Source organism: Primulina eburnea, chromosome 4 (assembly GCF_022965805.1).
Source record: "Primulina eburnea isolate SZY01 chromosome 4, ASM2296580v1, whole genome shotgun sequence".
In the NCBI taxonomy this organism is placed as follows: Eukaryota; Viridiplantae; Streptophyta; class Magnoliopsida; order Lamiales; family Gesneriaceae; genus Primulina; species Primulina eburnea.
The window spans coordinates 41440187-41466032 of NC_133104.1; the positions used below are offsets into that span (position 1 = coordinate 41440187).

The following is a 25846-nucleotide window of genomic DNA, read 5'->3' on the forward strand; positions in this document are numbered from 1 at the left end:
TACAATTTAAAACAGACTTTTCAAGTAATTAAATATTATTTAATGGATGAAAACGAGAAAATTTATAACCCCGATCCATGCAGTAACATTATTTTCACTTTGAATTGGTATTTTTTCCATCCCCATTTTTGTCAAACAATACTTAGTCTTGGTCAGTTTATTTGTGAAAATATATGTATAGCCAAAAGTGCACATCGTAAATTGTTAATCTATTTACGATTTTCCCCCGAATCGTAAATTGTTAATCTATTTACGATTTTCTTTATTGGTAGCATTTCGTAAGTAGGTTATTTCTTGAAAACACAATTTAGCATATTCTTCAAAAATCAAGTTGATTAATGTTGCAGCACTTTCAAAGTTAACAAAACGACTTTCCTTTTGTATAATACAAAATGAGTGAGTCTCATGTGAGACCGTCTCACGGATCATAATCTGTGAGGCGGGTCAATCCTACCCATATTCACAATAAAAAGTAATACTTTTAGCATAAAAAGTAATAATTTTTCATAGATGACCCAAATAAGAGATCCGTCTCACAAATACGACCCGTGAAACCGTCTCACACAAGTTTTTGTCATACAAAATCATGAGATGCAATCAAAACAAAAGATATTTCGACTTATTTAGATTATTTAACATATTGGCAAATTAAATTATGTGATAAATGAGGAATTATATAAGCTTTTATTCGGCATGTTAAAAATGATGAACCCGGAATTATGATATTGCATATTTATCATCGAATTCTTCGAAAAACCCATTATATATTCATTCATATATTTATCAATTTTTTTTAAAAAAATGAGAAGCATGATAACCAGGAACAAACCTTTTCACTGCGTAAAAATGGGATCCAACAGACTACCTGCTTAATCACGGTATAATGAACTGAAGCACCCCCCCCCCCTCTCGTCTGACTTACAGAACAAGAACGAGAAAGAAAAGTACTTGAAAAGACGAGAAAGTGCATATGTTAGAAACTCAAAGCACTGAAGGGATCGTCGAACCAACAGTTGTGCCCCGTTTGGCACGCAGCAATTGCTTCCAAGATTTCAACGCACAGTTAACTTGCTTGCAGATATCAGATTTAGCAGAGGAAACTGCGGAAACGAAACCCCTTTTCATCTTCTTCAGCCTCCTGCCAATCTTGATTTTTAATCGAACTATTCTAATTCTGAGCCATGATGATGATCTCCTCGTATTGTCTGCTTTCTGCAAAGTCTTGTAAATCAAGAACTGCGCCAGCCTGTGCTGTGTTTCTTGGGGATCTTCTTGTCCAATCCTTGAGTAAGAGTATGGCCTCTTCGAAACAGCCATTTTAACTTGGAGATGGAGAAGCGATCAGGGAAGGTTGTCTTAGACTGCAGGATTTATAGGGAGTAGCTGTATAGTTATATTTATTTCTATAGTTTTAGTTTAGTCTTATTAGAAATAAAAAAATAATAAAATTAGTCTTTTTAATATATTATAATTATAATATGAATTTATTAAATGACATGAATATTATAATTGATGCATTTATTTGTTATTATCAATAATTAAGGTCTATTAGTTCGTCTAAAAAAGGACTAATAGTATAATAGAGCAGATAATTTTGATAGTATATACGTAATCTATATCAAATATATTGAGTATCAACGTCGAAAGTGGGGTTAGACGTAAATTTAAAGAGTAGGTCTCTTGTGAGACGGTCTCACTAATCTTTATTTGTGAGACGGGTCAACCCTACCGATATTCATAATAAAAAGTAATACTCTTAAACATAAAAAATAATATTTTTTCATGGACGGTCCAAATAAGGTAGTCGTCTCACACAAGTTTTTGCTAATTTTAAATCAAACTTCCAATTAAGACAAAAAGTTACTAATATTGCATAATTAGTATTTTATCCGTGTGCATTTTATGTTATGTAATTAATGAATATAATTAATATGTATTAGTATTTGAATATTTATTAAAAATTTTGATTTAATACCTATTGAATATACTTAAATTTTAAATATTGTTACAAAAAACTATTATAAAAAATATTTATATCATTTGAGATAATCTTAAATGAGGAGAACAATTTTTTGCCTTTAAATTGAGTTTTTTTTTATTATTTTGGCTTAATTAAACTGTCACTAATACAAAAAGAAAAAGAAAAAATCTAAAAAATCATATATTATTTTGTCTATTAAGTTCTAGGCAAAAACTTGTGTGAGACGGTCTCTCGGGTCGTATCTGTGAGACGGATCTCTTATTTGGATCACCCATGCAAAAGTATTACTTTTTATGCTAAAAATATTACTTTTTATGCTAAAAATATTACTTTTTATTATGAATATGGGTAGAGTTGACCCGTCTCACAGATTATGATCCATGAGACGGTCTCACATAAGACCTACTCTAAGTTCTAATTAAGATTATTAATAACAATAGCAATTTATAGACAATCATTATACCAAAATTCACCGATTGACACTTTTTTAAAAAGTTTGAAAATATAATATTATAAAAAAATTATATTTGATTTAATATATTAAAGTGAACTCTCTTCATATCAAATTGATATTATATTATATTCAAAAGATAAGTATCTGTATTAAAGTGTGTTTCAGTTTGGTGAAGAAACAGTGCATGTGGTTGAAAATTGTGATATCCGATTGAATTTATTGAGCAGAATTGTGCTGGCCAAGGGGCACACCATTTTCTTTCTTTTACACAGTCAAATAAATACACCGGTTGAACTTATTTGAAAACACTGTACCTCTTCCACAACCCAAAATGTCCAAATTTTTGGTAAACAAAAATATTAGACCAGACACCGACACACAATATTTTGGGCCCTACTGTAATTTTCGTGTACATGCTCTGCTGGAAGACGATAAGATAAGACTTTGAAAGCTAATATTGAGTTCACAAGTCATTCGCCACTCTTTGCTTTTGGAGTTTTGACTCCTAATATTGCTCTATTATGTATATTGTGGGAATATGTTTTAGAAAATAAATAAACATCAATCAAACGTGTGCCCATTAGTCTTCATAGTGCGTAACGGTTTGTTGTCTTTTATAGATGTAGTCAAACAATGGAAAAAACAAAAAAATCTAAATAGAAAAACAGAAAACCAAATCAAACCAAACTGATTTTGGATATAAACATTAAAACTTCAAGTTTATGTGGTTTGATATATGACTGATTAAAACTTCCAAGTTTATGTGATTTGATTTGGGATTATATATTTTGTAAGATGATATTTAGTGAACTAAGTATATTTTTGTCAGTTTTAGTTGATTATTACTTGTTAACTCTACATTTTGTGTGTCAAAACCGAACAACTGATGAACACCCTAGGTTTTATTACATGATGCTCTACAGTTTTCATGTTTTCTCATTCTTGCTGGGGTGGACTCCGAAAGATTCAAGAGTCTGACAAGAGCAACAGCAACCCTGAAAACAAAAGCCATTAACAGGAAATAGCGATTTTATTCAACAAAACTCGTTCGAGGCATCTTCGTTCTTACCAGATACAAACAAGTGATATATTATGCATCTACATCACGTACAAAGAACAAGCAGGCTCTTTGCAAATGGACTCCGACTCAACACGACACATTTTTACAGATCAAAATTAATTATCAAACAAATATCTAGTGGTTTAAGAAACATACGAGTGTCGTAGTGTCGTTTCTTTACAGTTGTTGCAGCTTAACCAACCGATCCTTCCAGTTTCAAGCTCAAGAGCTGGTTGACCTCGGCGCCAAATTCATCTGGAAGTTCATTGAAGACGTCCCGGCAGAACCCAGAGATCATGGAAGCCATCGCTTTCTCATAATCAATACCTCTTTGTCGGAAGTAAAATAACTGGTCATCACCAATCTTCGAGGTGGTGGCTTCATGTTCCACACGAGCTGAAGGGTTTTTCGCCTGTTAAGAGAACAAGTTGAGTTGATAGACAACCTTAGAATCTAAAAAGAAACTTCTGGATTAGTTTTGTGATGGTTCCAGCTTTTACATTTCAGGCGTAATAGCTAATTATACTATCAAACTTTTGGGACACACATGAACGAGCACCATACCTACAATATCTTCAAAAACCAAGAATATATGAGCAAATTCAATCCCCTTCCCTAGACACGAAAACCTAAGACAACTAAAATCCAGGAAGCTTAGAGCTGTATCTTGCCCGTTGTCACCAGGACTATTGCACCCTCAACAAACAGAGACAAGATATGAGATATTGAGATTACTATTATCATATCACCTTACCACACTCAATATGAGCGTCGGATAAAATTTATTTATTTCCACAAAATTCCCAAACTATCCAAATTAAAACAGCAAAGATATACCAGGTGAGAATGTAAAGGAAAAGAATAAACAAATTCAGTAGGAGCTTATAATTTTGAATTTCAATTTCGACCACATCATTCCAACATCAAAATGGAGCCCAGATCATGAAACAAAACCAACTGAGGTGCAAGGGTCCAATCACTACGTGCCAATCTTTAATACAAAACCAATTAGACCAGCTTGAACAATCACATATCAAACCAACAAAACCATACAAAAGAAAAGAACGTAACATCTAGAGCAAACAAAATGCAGAGAATTTCAAATAAATACCTGAATATATGGATAAGTATTGGCAGCTGCATTACTTCCGATAAGCATAGAGTCGCATTGAGAGGAATTCCGAGCGTTATCTGCATTGGACAATACTTGGACTAGACCTCTATAACAATTCCTTGAATGCCCAGCAGAAATTCCTTTCGAAATGATTCTACTCTTAGTATTCTTCCCTTTATGTATCATCTTTGTCCCCGTATCAGCCTGCTGATAGTTATTGGTCAATGCCACAGAATAAAATTCACCAACAGATTCATCACCCTCTAAGACAACACTTGGGTACTTCCACGTAATAGCAGAACCCGTCTCAACTTGTGTCCAGGATATCCTGGATCGAGCTCCAGCACACAAACCTCTCTTGGTCACAAAATTATAGATCCCTCCTCTCCCCTGAGCATCGCCCGCATACCAATTCTGAACCGTGGAATACTTAATCTCGGCACCGGCATGGCAATACAACTCCACCACTGCTGCATGTAACTGATTAGTATCATATGAAGGAGCAGTGCACCCCTCTAAGTACTCCACTGAACTTCCTTCATCTGCAACTATCAAGGTCCTCTCAAACTGCCCAGTTTCCAAGGCATTTATCCTAAAATATGTCGAGATTTGCATAGGACACTTTGTGTTCTTAGGTATGTAAACAAACGAACCATCACTAAACACTGCTGAATTCAAAGCTGCATAAAAGTTATCATCTGCAGGGACAATTCTCCCCAAATACTTTCTAACCAAATCTGGATACTCTTTGACAGCTTCAGAAATAGAGCAGAAGATCACGCCAGCCTTCTCTAAAGTCTTCCTATGTGTAGTGGCAATAGAAACACTGTCAAGAACCGCATCCACCGCTACGTTAGCCAATCGATTCCTTTCATTCAAAGGAATCCCGAGCTTATCAAAGTATCTGACAAGCTCCGGGTCAGCCTCATCAAGACTATTCAAAGTTGGCTTCTTTATTGGCTCAGAATAATAACAGAGATCTTGAAAATCAATTCTAGGGTACTGATTATCAGACCATTTAGGCTCTTTCATATTGCAAAATCTCTCATAAGATTTCAATCTAAACTTCAACATCCAATCGGGCTCACCCTTTCTTGAAGAAATTAACCTAACAGTTTCCTCAGAGAGCCCCTTGGGGATGGAAAATGAATCAATCTCCTGCGTGAAACCCCATTTATAGTCTCTTTTCAAGAATTTGTGAAGTGGGTCATCGTCATCTGCAGTCGATGTATCCTTACTCGGGGAATGGACGGTGGTATGTGAATCATAGCTGACGTCGGCCCTAATCTTGTGAACACCTCTTGAATTGAGGTTTCTGATAAAGGGAGATCTGAGGCTGGAGTGAAATAGAGACCCTTTGGACAGTTCTGATATGGGTTGTGGAGAGAAGGGTGAAATTCCGTTGGAGAGAAGAGCAGCCATTCGGCGGGTTGTGGCGGTGAAGAATGCAAATGGAAATTGTTCAAGGCCACCAAGTTGGAAAGGATTTCTAAAATAATTCGAGTGGTTACTGCGTGCCTTGTTATATATATCGTTCCGTTTCACTGCGTGTGTGTGTGTGTGTGTGTGTTTTTCAGATATTTTGGTATGATATATAAATATTAATCTTTTGACGGATATACAAAGATGACGATGAAAAATGGAATATTTGACGAAAATGAAAACAAATATGATAAATAAAAATGAAGACAAAGAATATGTAATCTTGCCTGAACCCTACCTATTTTCATCCCAGTCCAGAGTGAATTTCAGTGTTTGTCATACATATTTTTCGTACTTAGATTAGATTAGATGTTAACCATTCAAAACTAGAGTTTTATTAATCGAATAAATGTACATGAATACTATATGATTAAAAATAAGATAATCATAAAAAATAATTGATAAATTTCAGCATTAAAGTAAACTTTCAGTACGTTACAAAAAGAAAATGTATACTTTCAGTATCACCCGCATTACTATGGTTATCATGACAATTAACTGACATTGTATTGAAACAAATACGATTGTATAGTTTTCACCAAAGAAAGTATTTCTTAAATTGTTGTTTCTAGGACAAAATAATACTTTCGAGTCAGAAAAAGAACAATCGAGTCATCCAGAATAGACTAAGACGGTGTTCGAGAGAACTTCAAGATGTATTTCTCGGTTTCTAACTGACTAGAAGTGTTTTAAAGTGTTTGTGAATACCGATTTCTGCTTCAACTTTGTGATTTTTAACCAGAAGTATATCTGTTTATTCAATTTTGAAAAATTCGATTTGATTGGATTGATTCTGACCGAAAGCCTCGCCCCTAATTAGAATAGAGGCTACTAATATAACGTTTCAACTACTACATAAGATAGCGATCGAATTCAGAATTGCTTAGAAGTTGGAACAATCACAAGGACAAAAGACCAAACAGACAAGAACATCGAAATAAGAGAAATCTCTATAATCTCTTTCATCAGTTTCTAGTGAGTGACAACGAAAGAGCTCAAGGCGACATAAATTTAGTTCAAAACGGAAATACAGGAGGAACCAAAACGGCTATGCACCTAACAATAGTTTAAAGAGCATGCAACAGCGGCATTTCAGTGAGAGTAAACAGCTCCATCTTTATATCAGCAGCCTCTTTAAGGAGCTGTCAATTCCCCTCCAATGCCTGGTGATGTTGAAAAAGTAGATTTTTAATACATGTTGCAAGATACACTTGCATACGATAAACAACAACAGAGGCCATACATAGGAATCAAATTGCCTTCTTACAAAATAAATGTGCTGTTTATGCAATAATACTTACTCAACTTTGGCATGCGAAGAACAATGGATCTCATTTTGGTCTAAAACCATCTTGATGCCACAAGTATATAAAGTTTACTCAAAAGAAACTTTAAACTGAAGACTAAACAGGAACACACATAAACAGAGTTTGGAGAAGAATTTAGAGCACATACGAACATGTTACTCAACTGATGATGCACACTAAACAAGAAAATACTTGAATAATTAACAGATTTAAAATATCACAATTGAAAATTTCCATTTAGTTATAAAACTTGTTGGCATATACCTGAGGCTACGGCTGCTGCTGGGTAGGGGCTGGATAGTTACCATATCCAGGGTAGCCTGAATAGTACATATTTGTATCCTGCGGAGCTGGAGCATATCCATAGGTTTCGTATCCAGAGGCATATCCATAATATCCACCATTCGACGGGTTGGCATCAACCTGACGATGGAAGATTCAAATAGATGAATTAACATGGACACGCAAGGCTCGAAAATCGAAAAGTTACAAAACAGGTAAAGTTAACCTGTTTGTTTGAAGGACTGCGGCCCCATGAGAGTCGAATGGTCTGTCCTCCCAGCTGTGTTCCACTTAGCATCCTTATAGCTTCTTCAGCACAGCTCCTAAATATATAAGATAACAAAAGCTTCACGTATACTTCTAGTCATAAATTAAAGGGAGAAAAAAACTGTAGGCACAATCAATTTACCTATCAGCAAACTGAACAAAACCACATCGTTTGCCTACAGGAATTTTTACATGAATTAATTGTCCATATTGTCCAAAAACCTGCCTCAAGTGGTCATCTGTGACATTAGGATCCAAATTCCCAACAAAGATCTGATGTGGAAATAACAAAACTTAAAACTGTGAGCTAATGCTTTTCTAAAAATCTAGCATGTATGTATAGTTGTCGATAAATTTACTGACAGTTGTGTTAGTCGGATCATCCTCACTTGCTGTTCCTTGTGAAGCCTGGTATGAGGCTGTAATAACGAGATGCGTAGGTGAGGTTAAGCCAAAAATTATAATGAAACAGGAAGGGTAAAGGTGGAGAAGTAAAACAAAGTTGATTCTAGTTTTCAGCTTTTAAGAAAAAACTGTAGGTCACATTCAAGTGAGAAAATCCAAATGGAAGTTGCATGCACGACCTTGATTCAAAACTTTGGATACAAATTTATAAAAAACTATAGGCGTTTCAGAATATTTTCAACACAAACTAGAAAAGCAAGCAGAGAATTTCAAACAGAATGTTAACAATATGAGAGATAAATATCAAACAGCAGGCTGAAAATAATGCTACTGAACATGAAAAAATAAATTAAAAACAGCATGTTAAAAGGGGAATAATGATAGACAAGACAGGAATTGGTCACTAATTCAACTTACCAAGCACAGGTGTTGAAAATTATTGTGCGCCGATATGATAACTGATAAGTAATGGCAAAAACGATAGAACCAAGCCCCTTTCACTATTGCAATAAAATTCTAAATTTCTATAGCATGACCCAGGAACAAGATTTGCAACGTCTTACAAAATACACATATTCAACAGGAAAATTTCCAGATTGGTAATATAGTTGTGCATCACATGCAAACAAACCACAGTCAATCTTTCTAGAATTTGTAAGCAAAGTAGCACCAAGGTCAAAAAACAAAATAAGAAATAGTATCACAATGCTGTTTGGTAACCAAACTTAAAAACAATTCAATGCACACATGGAATATATTAACTACCCTCCAAACTACGTAGCACAGATAATCCTAATTTCTTTCCAGAAGTATCGGACATGGATGCGACACGGATACGGAGCCGACAAGCGTGTCGGATACTACAAAATCCGTGTCGTTGACTTTTTGTAGGTTTAACCAGTCAGATACGTATTGGACACGGCTAGGATATGTCATGGATACGGCATGGATCATTTCGAAAAAAGTTTTTTTTTTCTTTTTTACTTTTATTCTTAAATCATATCTATGAATATTTACATTGTATATATTTACACAATTTTTAGTTTTTAATACTAAATTTATATATATATATATATATATATATATATATATATATATATATATATATATATAATTGTCGTATCCTAGTCGTTTCGTGTTTTATATTTTCAAAATTCTTCATATTGTTGTATCCATATCGTATTCGATGTTTGTGCCCGTATCCATGCAACATAGCCTCCAAATGTTTGAATGAAAGAGGAAACGCCGAAATAGAACATGATAACTAAATCAAATTGAGGACGACTTACAGAACTGTAAGCATTGGATACACAGAAAACCAAAAAACTCCATGATGTAAGCAAATTCACTGACCTTTGATCATTTGCCCACTCTTCATCTCAGCCTTTTCTAAAAGAAGTAACTCCAGCCTCAATTGAATAAAGAATGAAGGGTGGGAACACAAAAAAATTTAATAATTATCTAATGGCAAGAAGGAAAGTGGTACATGGATATCTTAAGATATTATAGCAGTTGAACTTAAAATTTGAAGAATAGAAGGGCTCCAAGTTTAAGAGTGACTTAATTTGTCCGAGAGCTTGGATAATAAAAGGACCGAAGGGAAATAAAGTAAAATCGCGGTATGATTAAAACCTCAAAAAGCCAAAATTAAGTGAACATTATAATAAAACTGACCTACAAAAAACCAGGCACTAAAAAGGTTATCATTTCAGCTGATATTGTCTCCAGGCCCCTATATGATAGAGCCTCCTGACACCCTGCTTTGAGACAATGGGAGTTTTTCATAAGATTATGCAAGTTTTTAACACTTCTGAACCTAAAATCTTGAAAGTACTGGAAGGAAATGACATTATCCGTGCTTATCTTCAAGAATTCAAACTCAAAGAAAGCAACTTAATAGCACTGCTCAACAAAGACACATCATTATTGGAGAATTCCAAAACTAAAAAGCCACCAATTCATTGAAACTGCCAAAATTCAGAGATCAAATCAAATGAAAGAGAATTAATAGCAAACTCAAATATTGCAAGTGAATCCAATGATCCAGTAGCCAACTAAAGTAAATGACAGAAACTTGGTGCATACCTTTAGTCTGGACACCCACTTTTTGTTTGTTAGCGGCTGGACCAATTCGCATGGGCCTAGTGGAACAAAACCTTCCATTCATTTCAGTCATAGCACGAATTTGTTCACTTTCATCACTAAATCTGACAAATCCATAACCCTTTGTACGTCCTGTAGTCCTATCTGTGACAATCTTTGCACCCTTGACTGAAGAATAATTGGCCCTAAAAGTTTCTTGAAGCATGAAATCAGTAACATCAGCTGCCAAGTCTCCAACAAAGATGGTATATTCAGAAGAATCATCATGCTTTTCACCAGCACCCATAGAGGCCCAATTCATTCTAAATGTTTGCTCAACATTTGGAATCAGAGTTCCATTATACATCTGCAGGTTTCTCTCTGCAGCAGCGTGACTAACAAATTCAATAAAGCCATAACCTTCTGACTGTCCAGTTTGCTTGTTACGAATGACTTTGACAGAGGCTACCTAAAGGATGAAAATACACTCGAGGTTAAAGTATAATTAGCCTCAACAAACAAAATTATTATGATATGTTAGAAAATCTCTCCTCGAGGTAAAAATGTCACCCATGCATGAATCACCATGTCACAATAATAATGAAAACGTAGAGTAAAGCTATGAAGAGGCGTGGAAGGTAATAGTGGTAGAAGTAACAACCCCTACGTGACACATAAGCAGTCACCCAAGTTTTATTCCTAGCCGATGTCCCAAAAATCAACACACTTTCCATTCAACCATCCAATACTAACATAACTTTAACAAATGAACTACAGAACAATTAAAAGATGAACAAAATTAAATCTTTCTCCTAGATAATTTTTCGGGCATTCGTTATCCGGAGCATAAACCGAGCATTCAGAAAGCATACTTGATAAAATAAGGCCTCGTCTTCTTCGAAAATATCTTACAAATAAAATTGATAATTCAGAATTAACAAGTAAACCTATAAACAAACGATTCTTATATGGGGTGTTTTGTGTGAATAAGGGCGAGGTACTAAGGGGATGTACCTCGCCAGTGGATGCGAAACAGCTATATAAGAACTGCTCATCCATCCAGTACTGAAGATCCCCAATCCAGAGACTACGTATTCCATCGTCTGCTATAGGTTGAGAAGCTGGCGCAGTGGCATATTGATGTGGCATTTGAGGTGGCGCAGTGGCCTGTGGAGGCGGCTGTTGGTAGTAATATGCCGAGGCAGGTGGCTGTTGGGGCGGGGGAACCTGGAACTGTGGTTGAGGCGGCTGAGTCATCCACGGCTGTGGTGGCTGTTGCGGTGGCTGCTGCTGGTATTGCGGTGGAACCATGGGCGGCGGGACCATTGTGTTTCCTGGCTGCATCATCGTTGTGCTCGAGGGAGAAGAGGATTATAGCAAAACCCTAATTGGATCTGCGGATGAGGGGCTAGTGGAGAGAGAACCCTAGTAGATAGTCGAGGCTTTTTGGCGATACCTCGACCCCACACACACACACAATCATGTTAACCAACATTTATTTTTGGTATTGTATATGCATATTATTACATCATGACCTTCATAAATACTAGTGTATCGTGTACTTGTATAATATTTTTTATAATTCATTTGATTTATATTTAAATAAGAATCAAAATATAATTATAAAAAATAATGAATGATTACACTATAATTCTGATATATAAATTGAAAAATAAAAGAATAAAAAAATGATTTCAGTGAGAATTAAACCTATAATCTAAACTCCAAGAAACAATGACTCTATCCGTTGAACTATATATAATTTACATTCAAATTTTAACATTTTATTAATATATATAATTATTAAAACAAATCATGACAACAAAGTTAGTTATTCTAAATGTCTCAAATTTAATAAAATAATAATATAGATTTTACCATTTTATTTCAAAAATAAGCTCCAAAAAAATAAAAATGACACATCTTGTTCAAAATTTTATTAAAAAAAATTGTATTATTTTTCCTTTTTTGTATGAACAAGATATTCCATTTTAATTTAGATGGACCATTACTCATTTATGGCATTCCAATTAAATATAAATATTGAGTTTACTTTTTTCCCCTGATTGTAAGAACATTATTTTTAACATTAATTTGAATGCACATATCTTTCTCAATGTGTAAAAAATTATATCACTACCTCACACAGATTGTGAGCAAATTTGAGCTTTTGATTTTTCGATCACAACTGTGTTAATTTTATAACCAATTAAACCTATAACCTAAACTCCAAGAAACAATGACTCTATCCGCTGAACTATATATAATTTACATTCAAATTTTAACATTTTATTAATATATATAATTATTAAAACAAACCATGACAACAAAGTTAGTTATTCTAAATGTCTCAAACTTAATAAAATAATAATATAGATTTTACCATTTTATTTCAAAAATAAGCTCCAAAAAAATAAAAATGACACATCTTGTTCAAAATTTTATTAAAAAAAATTGTATTATTTTTCCTTTTTTGTATGAACAAGATATTCCATTTTAATTTAGATGGACCATTACTCATTTATGGCATTCCAATTAAATATAAATATTGAGTTTACTTTTTTCCCCTGATTGTAAGAACATTATTTTTAACATGAATTTGAATGCACATATCTTTCTCAATGTGTAAAAAATTATATCACTACCTCACACAGATTGTGGGCAAATTTGAGCTTTTGATTTTTCGATCACAACTGTGTTAATTTTATAACCAATGCATATTCGAAAAATAGAGATTCTGAATTTCATGTATCTAAAATATATTCTGATAGTATATTTGGTTTATATTAATCAAATGGTACATGTTTTCCCTGCAAAGTATGGTTCTCTAGTAGGAATATGGGGTTTCCAACAGGACAACTAAAAGAAAGATAATAATTTAATAGCTCTAATAATGTCTAAATGCCAAGCCAATTATATGCGAACCAAAAAGAAATCAATCAAATGATCATCTGTAGTTAGAAATAGAAGCAAGTGTGAGTTTCATACAGCACAAGCAATCTCAGGTTGACAACAGAACCTAGACTCTTTCAGGCTCATATTTCATTTCTCGACTTCAGCAGCTTTCGATATGGAACCAGGGCACAAGCACAAGCACAAGCACAGGCACGGTCCAAGTGGAAACGTCAACAGACAGATCCATATGTGTGATAAATGGTATTGAACTATTTTGGAGACTAGTGCATGGGATGGTATGGGGCTGATATCCGTTTGGGGGGTAGCTTTCGCAAGATGTACAGAACAAGAGCTGATGGAAGAATCTCAACCAGCTACAATTGAAGTATATGAGTAAGCTATTAGCCACGAGTAAATGCAATGCACATATGAAGTACACTTCTACAAGTAAGATGAATGTTATGTCTTCAAAGAATGTTCCATTGATGTTAAACATGTATGCCCTTTGTCTAAGAATATACATACACTATACAAGAGCCCCTTGGAGAAACACATTGATATTTTTTTTGTGAGAAGTATAAATTTACCAAGCTATCCTTCCATATGTTTCATGACATCAATTTATTAACAAAAAATCTATACATCAAAGTGATAAGTATGAAGGGAGGTCATGGAGATTTTTTTTATCTCCTTGCTGCATCACTAATCAAATTGATCAAAATGGCACCTTAGAGGTTTTAATTAATCTCGTTGGTATATTGTCAATCGAATTGTACAAATACTCAAACAACCTTTTTTCATATTTAGTTGAAACAAGAACATAATTTTTTTTATATAAAACAATCATCCAAACTTACTAAAATAACATAAATTTTATTGAAAATTTGATCCAACCTGGTATACTTGATATTATTAGTGACAGAGATTACAACAACTTAGGTAAATTAATTTGTATCACATGTGAGTCGCACCTAGTATAAATGAAGCTAGTTATTGAATAGTGATTAAACAGAGATCTGTCAAGCTTAAAGAATACCGTGTAATAGATTAAATTCAGCACAGGATGGTCCAATACATCAAGTGATTCATCTGAATCCAAAGCTGACAGCAGAACCTGTGGTAAAGGAAGATTTTTATAGACATTAGACACAAATAAAGAACTCAGTAAAGCAGTCATATGAGAAAAAATTAGATACTGCAGTGAAAGTCAGTGACTAGGAGTAACATCCAGTGGATAACATGATAATTTCAACATGAAGGTTCAGATCCATTGAATCTCTTAAATTTGTGCCCGTTTTTCCCCCGACTGTCGCTAAAATTTCCTAGGAACTTTAAGCACAAAAAAATTGAAACCCGAGCAAAAATTCTACCCATTTCCATGCAATTTAGATACAAAGGAAATTGAATTCCCATCCATAACCAAGCTTACCGGGTGATATTCAACTACAATGATAATTTCATTTGAATATAAGTTGATTATACCATGGCAAAAACAACTTTAATTCTCTACTGAAATCATAAATCTAGGCAAAGGCAGCACAATTCAATATGAATCTTACCACGAAGCACCTTATTAGAAAACAAGTGAAACATATAGCTGTCACCGATCCAACCTGTAACATTGAATTCTGATCAGTTACCACAAAGCACCTTATTCGAAAACAAATTAAACATATAGCTGTCACCGATTCAACCTGTAACATTGAACTCTGGTCAGCTAATACAAAGGATCAAAAGGAACAAATCAACAATAAGCTACACAATTAAATAATCCCTACAGTAGGAATTTTGATGCAAAAATCAAGGTGATAAAAGGAAACTTGATAACAATTAAATTAGCTCAATATTAGAAACGGTAACTTTTAATGATAAAAGCTAAGATACTAAATCATACTATTTGCACGTCTTATACCAGATAAAACATGATAAAATGGCACAGACCTCACGAAGCTTCTTTCTCCTCCCTCTGGATTCAATGGGAAAGCGCCTCAGAATGAAAAATAACCTGGGGGAAGGAATAGATAAAATTGGGAAAAAACTCCAAAGGAATCCAAACTTCGGAATTGAAGGAGCCAACTGGAAGAAACTGACACTGTATCGACAAGCGGTTAAATAAACAAGATACTCAGAACTAACCGTCCTCCGTATAGCAGAAAACCTAATGCAGCGATAAATGATACCACTGCAGATATAAACAGAGGTGAGAAAAACAGATGTGTAACATATCAATATCTTAGGTAAACCAAGCAAGACAATGTTTAATTTTTTTTATGAACACTGTTTGAAATGTAAAAAACAAAGAAGTATGGTGAGACTAACCAGTAATAAAAATCTTTCCAATAAATTCCACAACACTGTTGTCATTGATCCAGATGTATATCCAGATGCAGACCTGCTGTCAAGACATCTTTTAGCAATTTAACCTCTCAAATGAAAATATATCGCATACAAATTTCTGAAATATTCTAACTTTCTAAAAGTTCCAATATAAGCAAAAGAAGCAAAAATTTGGAGCATAGTTAAAAGGTCATAGTAATGCAGAAAGTGTTGAAATTTAAAAAATGTCGAAGGCCTCGATGATGGTATTTAAAAAGGCTGTCTAGAAATGGAGTGTATCTTATTGGAAATAAAATTGAAGAAATAAATTCACCACAAAATGAGATAATTGATGCAGTTCATGGATGTAGAAAAAATTAAAAGCAAAATCTTGGTTGAAATTATTTGAAATATAGTCAGCAGTCAATTATTTTTCTCTTGTCTGAAGTTTCTTGAATTGTCGTACAATAGTCATCATGCCCACTAATATCCTTCTTCTACTTAAATTGACATGTTATACTCGTACATATATGTGGGAAAGAGTCAGGCAATTTCATATCTTATATTACAGTACAAATCAATCAGATTATCATACATTCAACTGTATCCTTAATTTGAAGAACTGGCAGATTTGATGAATTTAAAATAAGTTCACAACTAGGGTTATGAAGAGTCTACCGGTATTGTCAAAGTTGTGCGAAAATAAGCTTATTTGTTAGTTTGCCTTTTATGTACATGCCTTCTTGCAATTTTATGGATATAATAAAGAACTACTGTTTTCTCCTCAAAAAAAAAAAAATTATGCATCTTCTTCCCTAGGCCACCTAATACCTCTCAGAGTGATTAGAGGGTTACTCTGCTGCACCTCTCCTATAGCAATCTTTTCAGTTTTTCCATTCAATTCTGGCGCAATCGACAGATAAAGGGTGAACAAAGTTATAATAAAACTTATTAGCTGATTATATCCCCTGAGAACAAATTTCAACCGACAGAAAGTAGTTGGTTTTGTCAAGTAGCATGTGTCTTAAGGCAGTAAATGGGGAAAAATGCTAATATATGAAGCATTTAAGGAAACGGTAAAATTTTTGCAGTAGACACATATTTTCCTCCATAATTTGCTTGGTTTAATATAAATGTAGGATTTTGCATAAGCCCCATATTATCTTATGGGCGTTCTACAGAAATGCACACATGATAGAATACTGGATGAAAACTTTCATGATGGTAACAAATGCACACACAACTAAAACCCAAGAGCTAGTGGTTATAAGCAAGATTATTGTCCCACAAAAGTATGTGAACTCACCTGTATAAAGTAGATCGCGCTGTTACTAGAAATATAGAAAACTCTCAGATTATCTGTTGGTAAACTTCTAGCCTGACCAAGAAATATGATTAAATTGTTTATCAATTCTTCATGTAAAATAGCGGCTTTTATACTGCAAAAGCAAAAAATTCTTTGACATACCAATTAAGATATGAAAAGTTATTCCATCTAATTATTGTGTTCATGAGTATTCTCATTCTGGTAATGTAGTACTTAGTATATCTCATGTTTATTACCTGATGATATATCTCTGCCCAAAAAAGGACAAGAAGTGCATATGTGGAGAAGAACAGAAGGCCAGGAAGATCCAACAGTACCAAAGTGAAAGCCTGATAAAAATATATATACATTTCATCGAGTAAGAATCGAGCATGACAAGTGCCCATAAACTTCATGGCCTAAATATGCACTGGGAAATCCACAAAACGTCATAGAAATTAATGCGATGTGCACAACTCAAGGGGCATGAAACATTCTGCCACTTGAAAAGAACATAGTAATTGGACTAGCTATCTTGATTTTTATCCGGACCAAACCATTCTATAGGCAGTGATACCCCAACTTGTATGTAAGATGAAACTCCCCTCTTTCCTCCACAATCCAACGACAAAAATTGCAGTTAATAGAATTATCCAGCAACTAAAAAGGTGTCACAAATAATAGTACGAAAAAATAGTTTGTTGTATGAACGAACCTAGTACATCAAGAACACCATCCGCGAGGCAGAAAGCAACAAACAATGGGCACTAACAGAAAACGTTGGAACTAGGGTCTGTATACCTTTTTACTAATATCTCAAAAATCATAAGAATTCCAACCTCTTAGGCTAAAATAATCCAAGCAAAAGAAAGTTCATAGAAAATTGTGGTGTCAATCAATTAAAAAGTATATTTACAGTGGCTGCGGTGAATCTTACCTTGGGATGCAACAAAAACACTAGTTTGTGAAATCCAAATGAAACAGCACGGGCTGCAATTTGTAGCTTACAGTTAATCTAATGATGAATGAAGACAACAAAATTGAGTAATTTGTATACTACCTCCATTCACAATAAAGTTCATAAAGTAGAAAACCTTTTGAGTGGTCCAACCATACTCAGGCACCCTTCGTTCAATTCTTATTAGTTGAATCTGCACAAAGTTCATGCATACTCAAGCTGGAATATTCAAAATAACCTAACAAATAGATTGCAATAGAATGCAATAGTAAGTACATAGATGGCAACATGATATATACTCAGAAACTAACTGAACACAATAGTTCATAGATAGCAAGGAATCTGAAAATTCAACAAAAAAGAGCATAAAATATCAACCTTCACCAATTGCACCCTCTCAGCTCCAAAACGATTAAATATACTTCACTCTATATTTTTAGCAATTTAAGGGATATGAAGACAAACACCACAGTTTGAAATGCATAGTAAAACCTAAACATCCACTTAACCAGTTGATATAATGCTACGCAATTCACGAGTTGTACCTGCTTCCCTCTGTAATTCTATCACCATAGCATGAAAACGTAGAATTAGCGAATGAAAACACGTAATCATGCTGCCTGACTTAAATTCAACAGCAACAAAAAATTACCACCTAATCAGCTCACGGACCCAAACACAAACGTGGTTATGTAACAGTACTTTTTTTAATTAATTTAATTTATTCAAATCTCGACAAGCAACTAGTAAAAAAGGCTCGCAACACCAACTTTCTGAGCCCTGAAATTAAGGAAAATCAAAGGTTCGTAAAAATATATGACAAATTCGATCAAGACACGTACAGGATCAATCCATAACAATGCGCAGACGTACATACGTAATAAAACAATAGTACATAAATTAAGTCGACTCACGAGAGCAACGGATGAAAGAAAAGCATAAGCAGCACAGAGGGCGAAGAAGATGATGTCTTGCCATTTGGCCGATTCATTGATCTCATGCCACCAATTCGCCGAAAGGCTTTCGGCGACGATGTCTATCGCCGAAAAGCTCAGGCTCAATCTCGCCATTGCAATGGGGTTATCCCTCTACCTCTACCTCTACCTCAATCTTTCTGAACGAAAGAGTCAAACTTGATTCGCTCCATGATATTTATTATTATTTTCAACCAGAGGATGAGGGAGATCAAAGCAATTTTGGAAATTGAAATCAAGGTTTCCTTTCACTTATTACAAATTATATATTCAACAAATCTTTGTCAGGCGGGTACGTGGACGGACGAACATAAAAGAATAGAAGATTTAGGAGTTGCCTTGAACAAACTTTAAAAGTCACAAATGTGCGGTATTCCCGACTCCAACTGGTCGTATGTCTTAACCCAGATACGTGCATCCTCTTCAACGTGGACAACAATTATGAATCGAACACCGGCGTAGGTATGATTGCGCTCACTCGTTGTTTCCCAAGGTTCTGGGAGAAAAAAACATTATAATAAGAACTGTCGGCGGTAGAAATGGGTTAGTTCGATTATTGCCCACACCCCATATGAGTGGTTGAGATTCCACTTCATGGAGAAAAAAAAAATTAAAAAAAAATAAAATTAGGCCAGAACTTGGATGTACCCCTGCAGACACCGCCTGCAGGGATAGGATGAAATAATCCGTAGAAATGGGTGAATAAATGTTAATTCGATTGATAACTTTGAACGACTAAAGTTAGAAAGATAACACATATAGATTTTTGATAATCTGATGTGTAGAATAAGGTAAAAACTTGTGTGAGACGGTCTCGCAGGTCATATTTGTGAGACGGATCCTTTATTTGGGTCATCCATGAAAAAGTATTACTTTCTATGCTAAGAGTATTACTTTTTGTTGTGAATATCCGTAGGGTTGACCTGTCTCATGAATTAAGATCTGTGAGACGGTCTCACATGAGACCTACTCGTAGAATAAATGTGTGTAAAGATGAGTAGTTTGATATTAAAAAAAATAAAAGTGCTCGAGATTTTGTATATAACAGATTGTATGGGAAATTCTTCAAACAGGAAGAAACTTTCTGACCATCTTATGTATTAACATCTGACATGAATGTATTGTCTATTTCTATATATAGTATGTTTAAGAATGTAAACGAACCAAATCGAGACGAACAATATTAAGCTCGAGATCGGTTTGTTTAAGTTATACAGAGACTCGAGTTCGGCTCGTTTTGAAATTATTAAGCTCCCGAATAGTTCGAACTCAGTTCGTTAATAACTAGTTTAACGATTCTATTTCGAGCTCTGCTTGTTAAGCGGACTCGTTAGGCGGGCTCATTTTTTAGCCCGTCAAATATACAATTGAGCTCGAGTTTATGTTTGATTCGAGTTCGTTAAAGATAGAATCGAGCCCGAACATGTAATAGAATGTGTCACTATAAAATAATTCTAAATTAAACATAAAAGAATAAATTCAATCATAAATAACCAAAACAACAAACCTAACAACTAAAAAAACATATACTCAATACATCATTGAACATATCAAAATACAATACCTAAATGCCAAATATAAAATAAAAATAACATCACCATAAATTTTTTTTTGTGGTATATATTTAACTATTTATTAAAAAATGCATATGAATTTTCATTTATAATATGTTTCATATAAAAAGATTTATAATTCCGCAGCAAATATGTCTTTATTTTATATAAATATGACAAAAAAAAATATTTTCCTTCTCAATTTTTAATTAAATTTCACATAGCTTTTTTTTCCCTGTTATAACCCATATCATTTTTTATTAAAGTAAAACTCGTAGATAATTCTGTAGAAAAAATATGTCTCTAATTTACGTAAATTTGAGATAGATTTTATTTACGTCTCAAAAACCCGTCTTTGAAGTTTTGTTTTCTTTTAACTATTATATTTTTGTATAATGGAATTAAAAAATAATTATAAATTGTTTTAGTTTTTTTAGATCTTTAACTATTTTATAGGATAATTTTAATTTTAATTACTAAAATAATCATTCATCGTATATTATTATATTTTTTGTATATTTTAAATTGAATTATTATTTAATTAATAAAAAAATAAAAAAAATATAAGTATGATCTTAATAGTAAAATTTTGATACATTAACAAGTTTCATTTATATAATTTCATTCAACTAATTAAAATCTAAAATATCATATATCATATATATTTCTAATTCTTTTTAGATGTTTTAAATTGAATTTTGTTATTTTATTTCATTAAAAAAGTTATTGATCGAATTATCCTTCATTGACACATATTAAAAAGATAAATATTATTATGGTATAATACAATTCTTTTATTATAAAATCATATTCTTATTTATTCCAATAACCACATAATAAACTTCATCGTTTTCATAATTCTAAGTTTTAATCATAATAAGTTCGATATGTGGAAATTTTGTCAAGTTCAAGTTATCTACTGTAAATAGTTCATAAATCATATTAAGATTTAGTTTTACAATTAATGATAGCCTAATTTTATCACTCTAAACTATAAGATTATATTATTATTCTATGAATTTTCTTGATAATATATAATTATTAATTAATTTTTCTATATATGCCATGCGGCAATACCTTTATAAGATTTGTATCATATTTTATTTATTTATTATGCTAGTTTTTAAAAGAATGTTTCGGAATAATATATAAAAGTTCATTCAAATTTGCAATTGGCTTAGTAGTGCAAGTTCATATTATTTTAATGTGCTCAGTAATTTTAAATGAATTAGTTTGTATATTTTTGTTGAGTTTTATTTATTAATTATGCTAGTTTTTGAAATAATATTTTAATATAATAATTTGTAAATTTGCTCAACGTGTATATGACTTAAGTGATGTAAATTCTTGGAGCAAAAAAGAATAAGATGGTGTATTTCTATCATGTTATTTTATTTATTGTGTTTTAAAGAGCATTTAATATAAAGACCTATAAATTAAATATAAAAAATTCAGTTGTGAATAAGTGGTATAAATTTATCTCTCTTTTGATAAAGTTTTGTGTTCAAATCCTTCCAAACACATTAATACTAAGGTTGTGTTTGGTTCAAGTGATAGGATTATTGAATGATTAGCACGTAAATGATAAGATAAATGATTATTTACAGGTTTGTAAGATTTGCTGAAAACATTGTTTTGTTTGGTTTGGTTTTGTAGGGTGTGATAAATGAATAAACTAATTTGCAACTACCAGAAATACCCTTTGACAACGTTTTGACCATATTAAATTAAGACCCACTTCTATGTCCTTTCATCATATTGTCTTCTACCACGTTACTCCACCAAACATCTTCCATCACAACCGTGGGCTACAGCACCGTACACATGTCCGCATAAATATAAGAATTCTTCATCCAAATCTGTGGATCGTGATGCATTCCCGGTGAATCAAACATCCGAAGGCTTCAAATTTCTCTACTGCACGTGCGTACTCCGTCGAAATCGAAAGAAATTTCTGGATCGAAAAATTACTATGGGGAAGGAAAATCGAACTCCAACCTTTTCACCGGCCGTTAATGTGAGTGTTTGTCGTTGTCTTCTACTGTGTATGTTTTTCAGAATTTTTTTTTTCTGTTTCGTTCGGTTATGTCGTAGATTGTTCAATAAATATAGATTTGCGTTAACAACCACCTTATTTTCGTCTTCTTCTCGTTTGTTTAGGAATTATTGTTCATTAACTATGTCCATTTTCGAGAATGTGGTAGACACACCCGGTGTTCTTCGTCCGCTGTTGCTCAGTTGGAGGTAAACTTTTTGGTTGGCCTTGGGGTTGATGAAAGGGTATTGTAGGGAAACACACGGTGGATACAAATCAGGACAATTAATAATGGGCTTTGCCGAGGGTTTATTTTGACTAGCCTAATACCCTTTAGTCCAGTAGACATTGGATTGGGAGGGTTTACTTGCAAATGAACCAAGCACTGGATAGTGATGGACAGAATTTGACAAACCTATTTAATCAGGCCTACCAAACATTGCCTAATATTTTTATTTATCAACTCAAAAAACCAACCAAGCTAGAGCTTGAGCTCACGATCTATATAGACTAGCACATTCCGATTAAGATCTAACAAGATAAATGAGCTGACCTGGAACTCGAGCTTAAGTTTGCAACCCATATAAACAAACACATTCGAGAACAATAAATGAGCCGAGCTCGAGAGCCACATAAACGAGTCGAGCTCGACCTCGCGAGCTCACGAGTCGAATATCTTTAAGCTCGAGCTCGGCTCGATAATATCAACGAAAGATTTCGAATGAGTTTTTTACAAAGTCGATCTCTGAATAGCTCGCGAGCGGTTTGATTCGTTTATATCCGTAAATACGTTGCATTTTATGCACACTTACTGTACACCTTGTGATAGACGATTATGACTTCTAAAAAGTTAATATACCTTTGACTTTTTAGAGAACATTCTTGTCAATCGGGAGTTGTTGGATACTGTACATGATCTGTCAATGACACTTTATCTGATAGATATGCCCGGCAAGGATAAGTCTACACCTAGAACTTCTGAAGGAGCTGGTTAGAATTTTGACTGATGCTTAACTAATGTTGTTCAATCTTGAACTATGATGAAGACGTGGTCTGGCTTGACTTCATGGAATCCAGATATAAATATGTAAATAAACGTAAATAGCAGATGAATCTTGAAACAACTCGATATTGTTTGTTATCATCAAAACATAGATTAATTAACAATATCTCTTTTTTTTGTGACGACAAAACTAAGCTGCTAGGCTAAATATATAAGATACATTTGGGTAGTTTAAAAGGACACAACTATGAAATAATGTATTTTATTGAGTGAATGTAATGATATTTTTACGACATGAGCATAAAATATTAAAAGCTCATTACACCTACAGTAAAAAAAGTTATGTCCTGAAGCTTGAGCTGTTGCCACTTCCACCACCTATCTTTCTTCAGGATTCTTCATCTCATGTCCTTATCTCCTAAGATATTTTGGCTTTTTTCATATTTGGCTTTGTCTACATATTCTTCTTTTGTTATTCCAGCTTGTTGTAATATTCTCAGTTTTTTACATCACCACGCTACATTTATTCCAAGAGTTTTTGCAGCTGACTATCAAGTGTGGTTTGAAGATGATCAAGTCACGCATCCATGTGAGTTTTGGCTTTGGTAATTTGCACTGAAATTTCAAAGTTCGTCTTGGCGCCTTGACTCTTCAGGGTGATTTGATCAGTGCTCAATGTTTCTCAATAAAGCTAATACCTTTGAGCGCTTTAGACTTGAAACTGTCAAATGCAAACACCATGGAAAAAGTGTTTAATTTCCAAACTATTTGTTATTACTCTGTATCTCGTAGACAGAAATAATGTGCAGCAAAGAATAACAGTAAGTCGAGGCAATGATGCATCTTTTGTTCGCAAGACGAAATTGTCAGTATACCAGTACTTTACATTGGTGACAATCGTCTCTAAGATACAACGACTCAATCCAAAAAGTACAGCACAACAGGTTGTGGATAGCAGCGAACAACAATATGTCTGAACTCTCAAGTTTCGAAAAGAAATGAATGCAGCGAAATGAGGATGCAAAAAGTGTGTAATGAATGTCTGCAGAGTACTATTTATAGAGTGAGTCAGGGACACACCCTTCTGTCCAGAAGACACTACTTTTTGCCCAGAAGACACACCCTTCTGTGGTAAGTCACAAGCGAGGGGACGGAGGGACGCACGGTTCTGTCCGAAAAGACACACACGTTGGACTGTTTCGAAAATAAATTTATTTTTCAAATGAACTTTGTCTAAAAAGATTAATATAGTCAAGAGACCACACTACACCACACCTCACCGAGTCGGGCCGATCAGCTCGCCGGCCACGCGCGTATGTTTCACCGAGACCCAGCGTATCAACGTCTTCTCCATTTCCAAAAACTTATGGTGTCCCTTGGGCCTTAAACCTTTAGCTCAAACTTAGAGCTACTAAAGTAAATTTTTCTTGGCACATTTTTCAATGTAAGACAAGACACATTTCTCAATGTTCATTCACCACTCATGCCTATCTAACACTATTGACGGACTTTGACACAACTTGCATTTGAGACGAGATGTTGAAGCATATGATCTTCTTCAGGAAGATCATTATACTCACATAAATTAGATTATGAATATGTGAAGATGAGCCATATGGATCTTGAGTCAATCTGAAGAGATTCTGTTTGGGGTTTAGGAGGTGGATAGACAATCCTTAATACCAGTTCTCCATCGTTCAGAATATATGGAGAGAGATCCTCATCCATAGCAGTTATTTTATCACCGTCTGGAGTGACAATGTGATAGACAAGAGTTGCTTTGCGGCTCAGCCAATTCTTCCATAAGCTCAAGAGCCAGTTAGACTTGGCCAGTCAAAATTAAATTGTGAAAGAGACTTCACCGCATCGTCCACATATGTTAGTGTCATCTCTGGAAAGTTATGTCTTTGTGAAGGAGACAGAGATGCATGAATGGATCTTTCGGTTGGCATTTGAATATATTTGGGAGATGATCGGCAAATGGATTGTCTAAGTACCCAAATAATCGTTCAATTGAGGGAATATTCATCTCTAGCTGGATTGGAGTTGGATCAACTTGAATTGTGGGGAGTTCTTCCGTAGAAAGGTTCTCAGCAACCTGAATCGATGAAATTCCGAGTGGAGTTTCTTTTGTAGGTATCTCAACCTCTGTGCTTTGTGGCTCAGCTGTTGGAATGCTGGTTCTTTTTCTTGCTGCATCATCATCGTGTCGGCCACCTATTTGAGTTCTGACACCATCAAAAGCTTGAGGTTCTTCTTCTTCTTCTTCCACATACAGTTCCTACCCATGTCTTCATCTTTACAACAATGAAAATGGACAGTGCATCCAATAATTGCAGCATCATCTTTGGCTTGCGGAGTGTGGGCTTAAA

The 25846-nt window shown here is 34.1% G+C and overlaps 4 protein-coding genes across 4 annotated transcripts; all 4 read right to left on the reverse strand.

Moving 5' to 3' along the window:
• Positions 1–981: 981 nt before the first annotated feature.
• On the reverse strand, positions 982–1317 carry LOC140830299 (uncharacterized). Its single transcript, XM_073193583.1, has one exon. The coding sequence runs from the start codon at positions 1315–1317 to the stop codon at positions 982–984; it is 336 nt and encodes a 111-aa protein (XP_073049684.1).
• A 2129-nt stretch (positions 1318–3446) lies between these two features.
• Positions 3447–6126, reverse strand: LOC140829038 (iron-sulfur cluster assembly SufBD family protein ABCI8, chloroplastic-like). The gene is made up of 2 exons (XM_073191987.1): positions 4607–6126; positions 3447–3907 (listed from the first exon to the last, which is right to left on the reverse strand). Exons 1-2 carry the CDS (start codon positions 6029–6031, stop codon positions 3689–3691), a joined length of 1644 nt encoding a protein of 547 aa, XP_073048088.1. The 5' UTR covers positions 6032–6126; the 3' UTR covers positions 3447–3688.
• Positions 6127–7016: 890 nt separating this feature from the next.
• Positions 7017–11909, reverse strand: LOC140829039 (polyadenylate-binding protein RBP45-like). Its single transcript, XM_073191988.1, has 7 exons — positions 11449–11909; positions 10438–10903; positions 8311–8366; positions 8090–8220; positions 7907–8003; positions 7663–7821; positions 7017–7254 (listed from the first exon to the last, which is right to left on the reverse strand). Exons 1-6 carry the CDS (start codon positions 11779–11781, stop codon positions 7669–7671), a joined length of 1236 nt encoding a protein of 411 aa, XP_073048089.1. The 5' UTR covers positions 11782–11909; the 3' UTR covers positions 7017–7254; positions 7663–7668.
• A 1460-nt stretch (positions 11910–13369) lies between these two features.
• Positions 13370–19336, reverse strand: LOC140829040 (tobamovirus multiplication protein 1-like). The gene is made up of 11 exons (XM_073191989.1): positions 18824–19336; positions 18012–18102; positions 17889–17941; positions 17209–17301; positions 16952–17023; positions 15649–15721; positions 15466–15511; positions 15271–15334; positions 14889–14942; positions 14366–14443; positions 13370–13703 (listed from the first exon to the last, which is right to left on the reverse strand). The coding sequence occupies exons 1-11, from the start codon at positions 18977–18979 to the stop codon at positions 13611–13613; spliced, it is 873 nt and encodes a 290-aa protein (XP_073048090.1). The 5' UTR covers positions 18980–19336; the 3' UTR covers positions 13370–13610.
• Positions 19337–25846: the final 6510 nt, after the last annotated feature.

Bases quoted from the DNA above. Each gene is read 5' to 3' on its own strand.
- LOC140829038 (XM_073191987.1), bottom strand. From the start codon at position 6,031: ATGGCTGCTCTTCTCTCCAACGGAATTTCACCCTTCTCTCCACAACCC. The intron at 3,908-4,606 runs GTATTTATTTGA...TTCTCTTAACAG, and splicing joins ATACTTATCCATATATTCAG to GCGAAAAACCCTTCAGCTCG.
- LOC140830299 (XM_073193583.1), bottom strand. From the start codon at position 1,317: ATGGCTGTTTCGAAGAGGCCATACTCTTACTCAAGGATTGGACAAGAA.
- LOC140829039 (XM_073191988.1), bottom strand. From the start codon at position 11,781: ATGATGCAGCCAGGAAACACAATGGTCCCGCCGCCCATGGTTCCACCG. The intron at 10,904-11,448 runs GTACATCCCCTT...TTCATCCTTTAG, and splicing joins GTTTCGCATCCACTGGCGAG to GTAGCCTCTGTCAAAGTCAT. The intron at 8,367-10,437 runs GTATGCACCAAG...TCGTTATTACAG, and splicing joins AGTGGGTGTCCAGACTAAAG to CCTCATACCAGGCTTCACAA.
- LOC140829040 (XM_073191989.1), bottom strand. From the start codon at position 18,979: ATGGCGAGATTGAGCCTGAGCTTTTCGGCGATAGACATCGTCGCCGAA. The intron at 17,942-18,011 runs GTAGTATACAAA...TACAAATTGCAG, and splicing joins GAACTTTATTGTGAATGGAG to CCCGTGCTGTTTCATTTGGA. The intron at 15,722-16,951 runs GTGAGTTCACAT...TCTTGACAGCAG, and splicing joins GCGCGATCTACTTTATACAG to GTCTGCATCTGGATATACAT.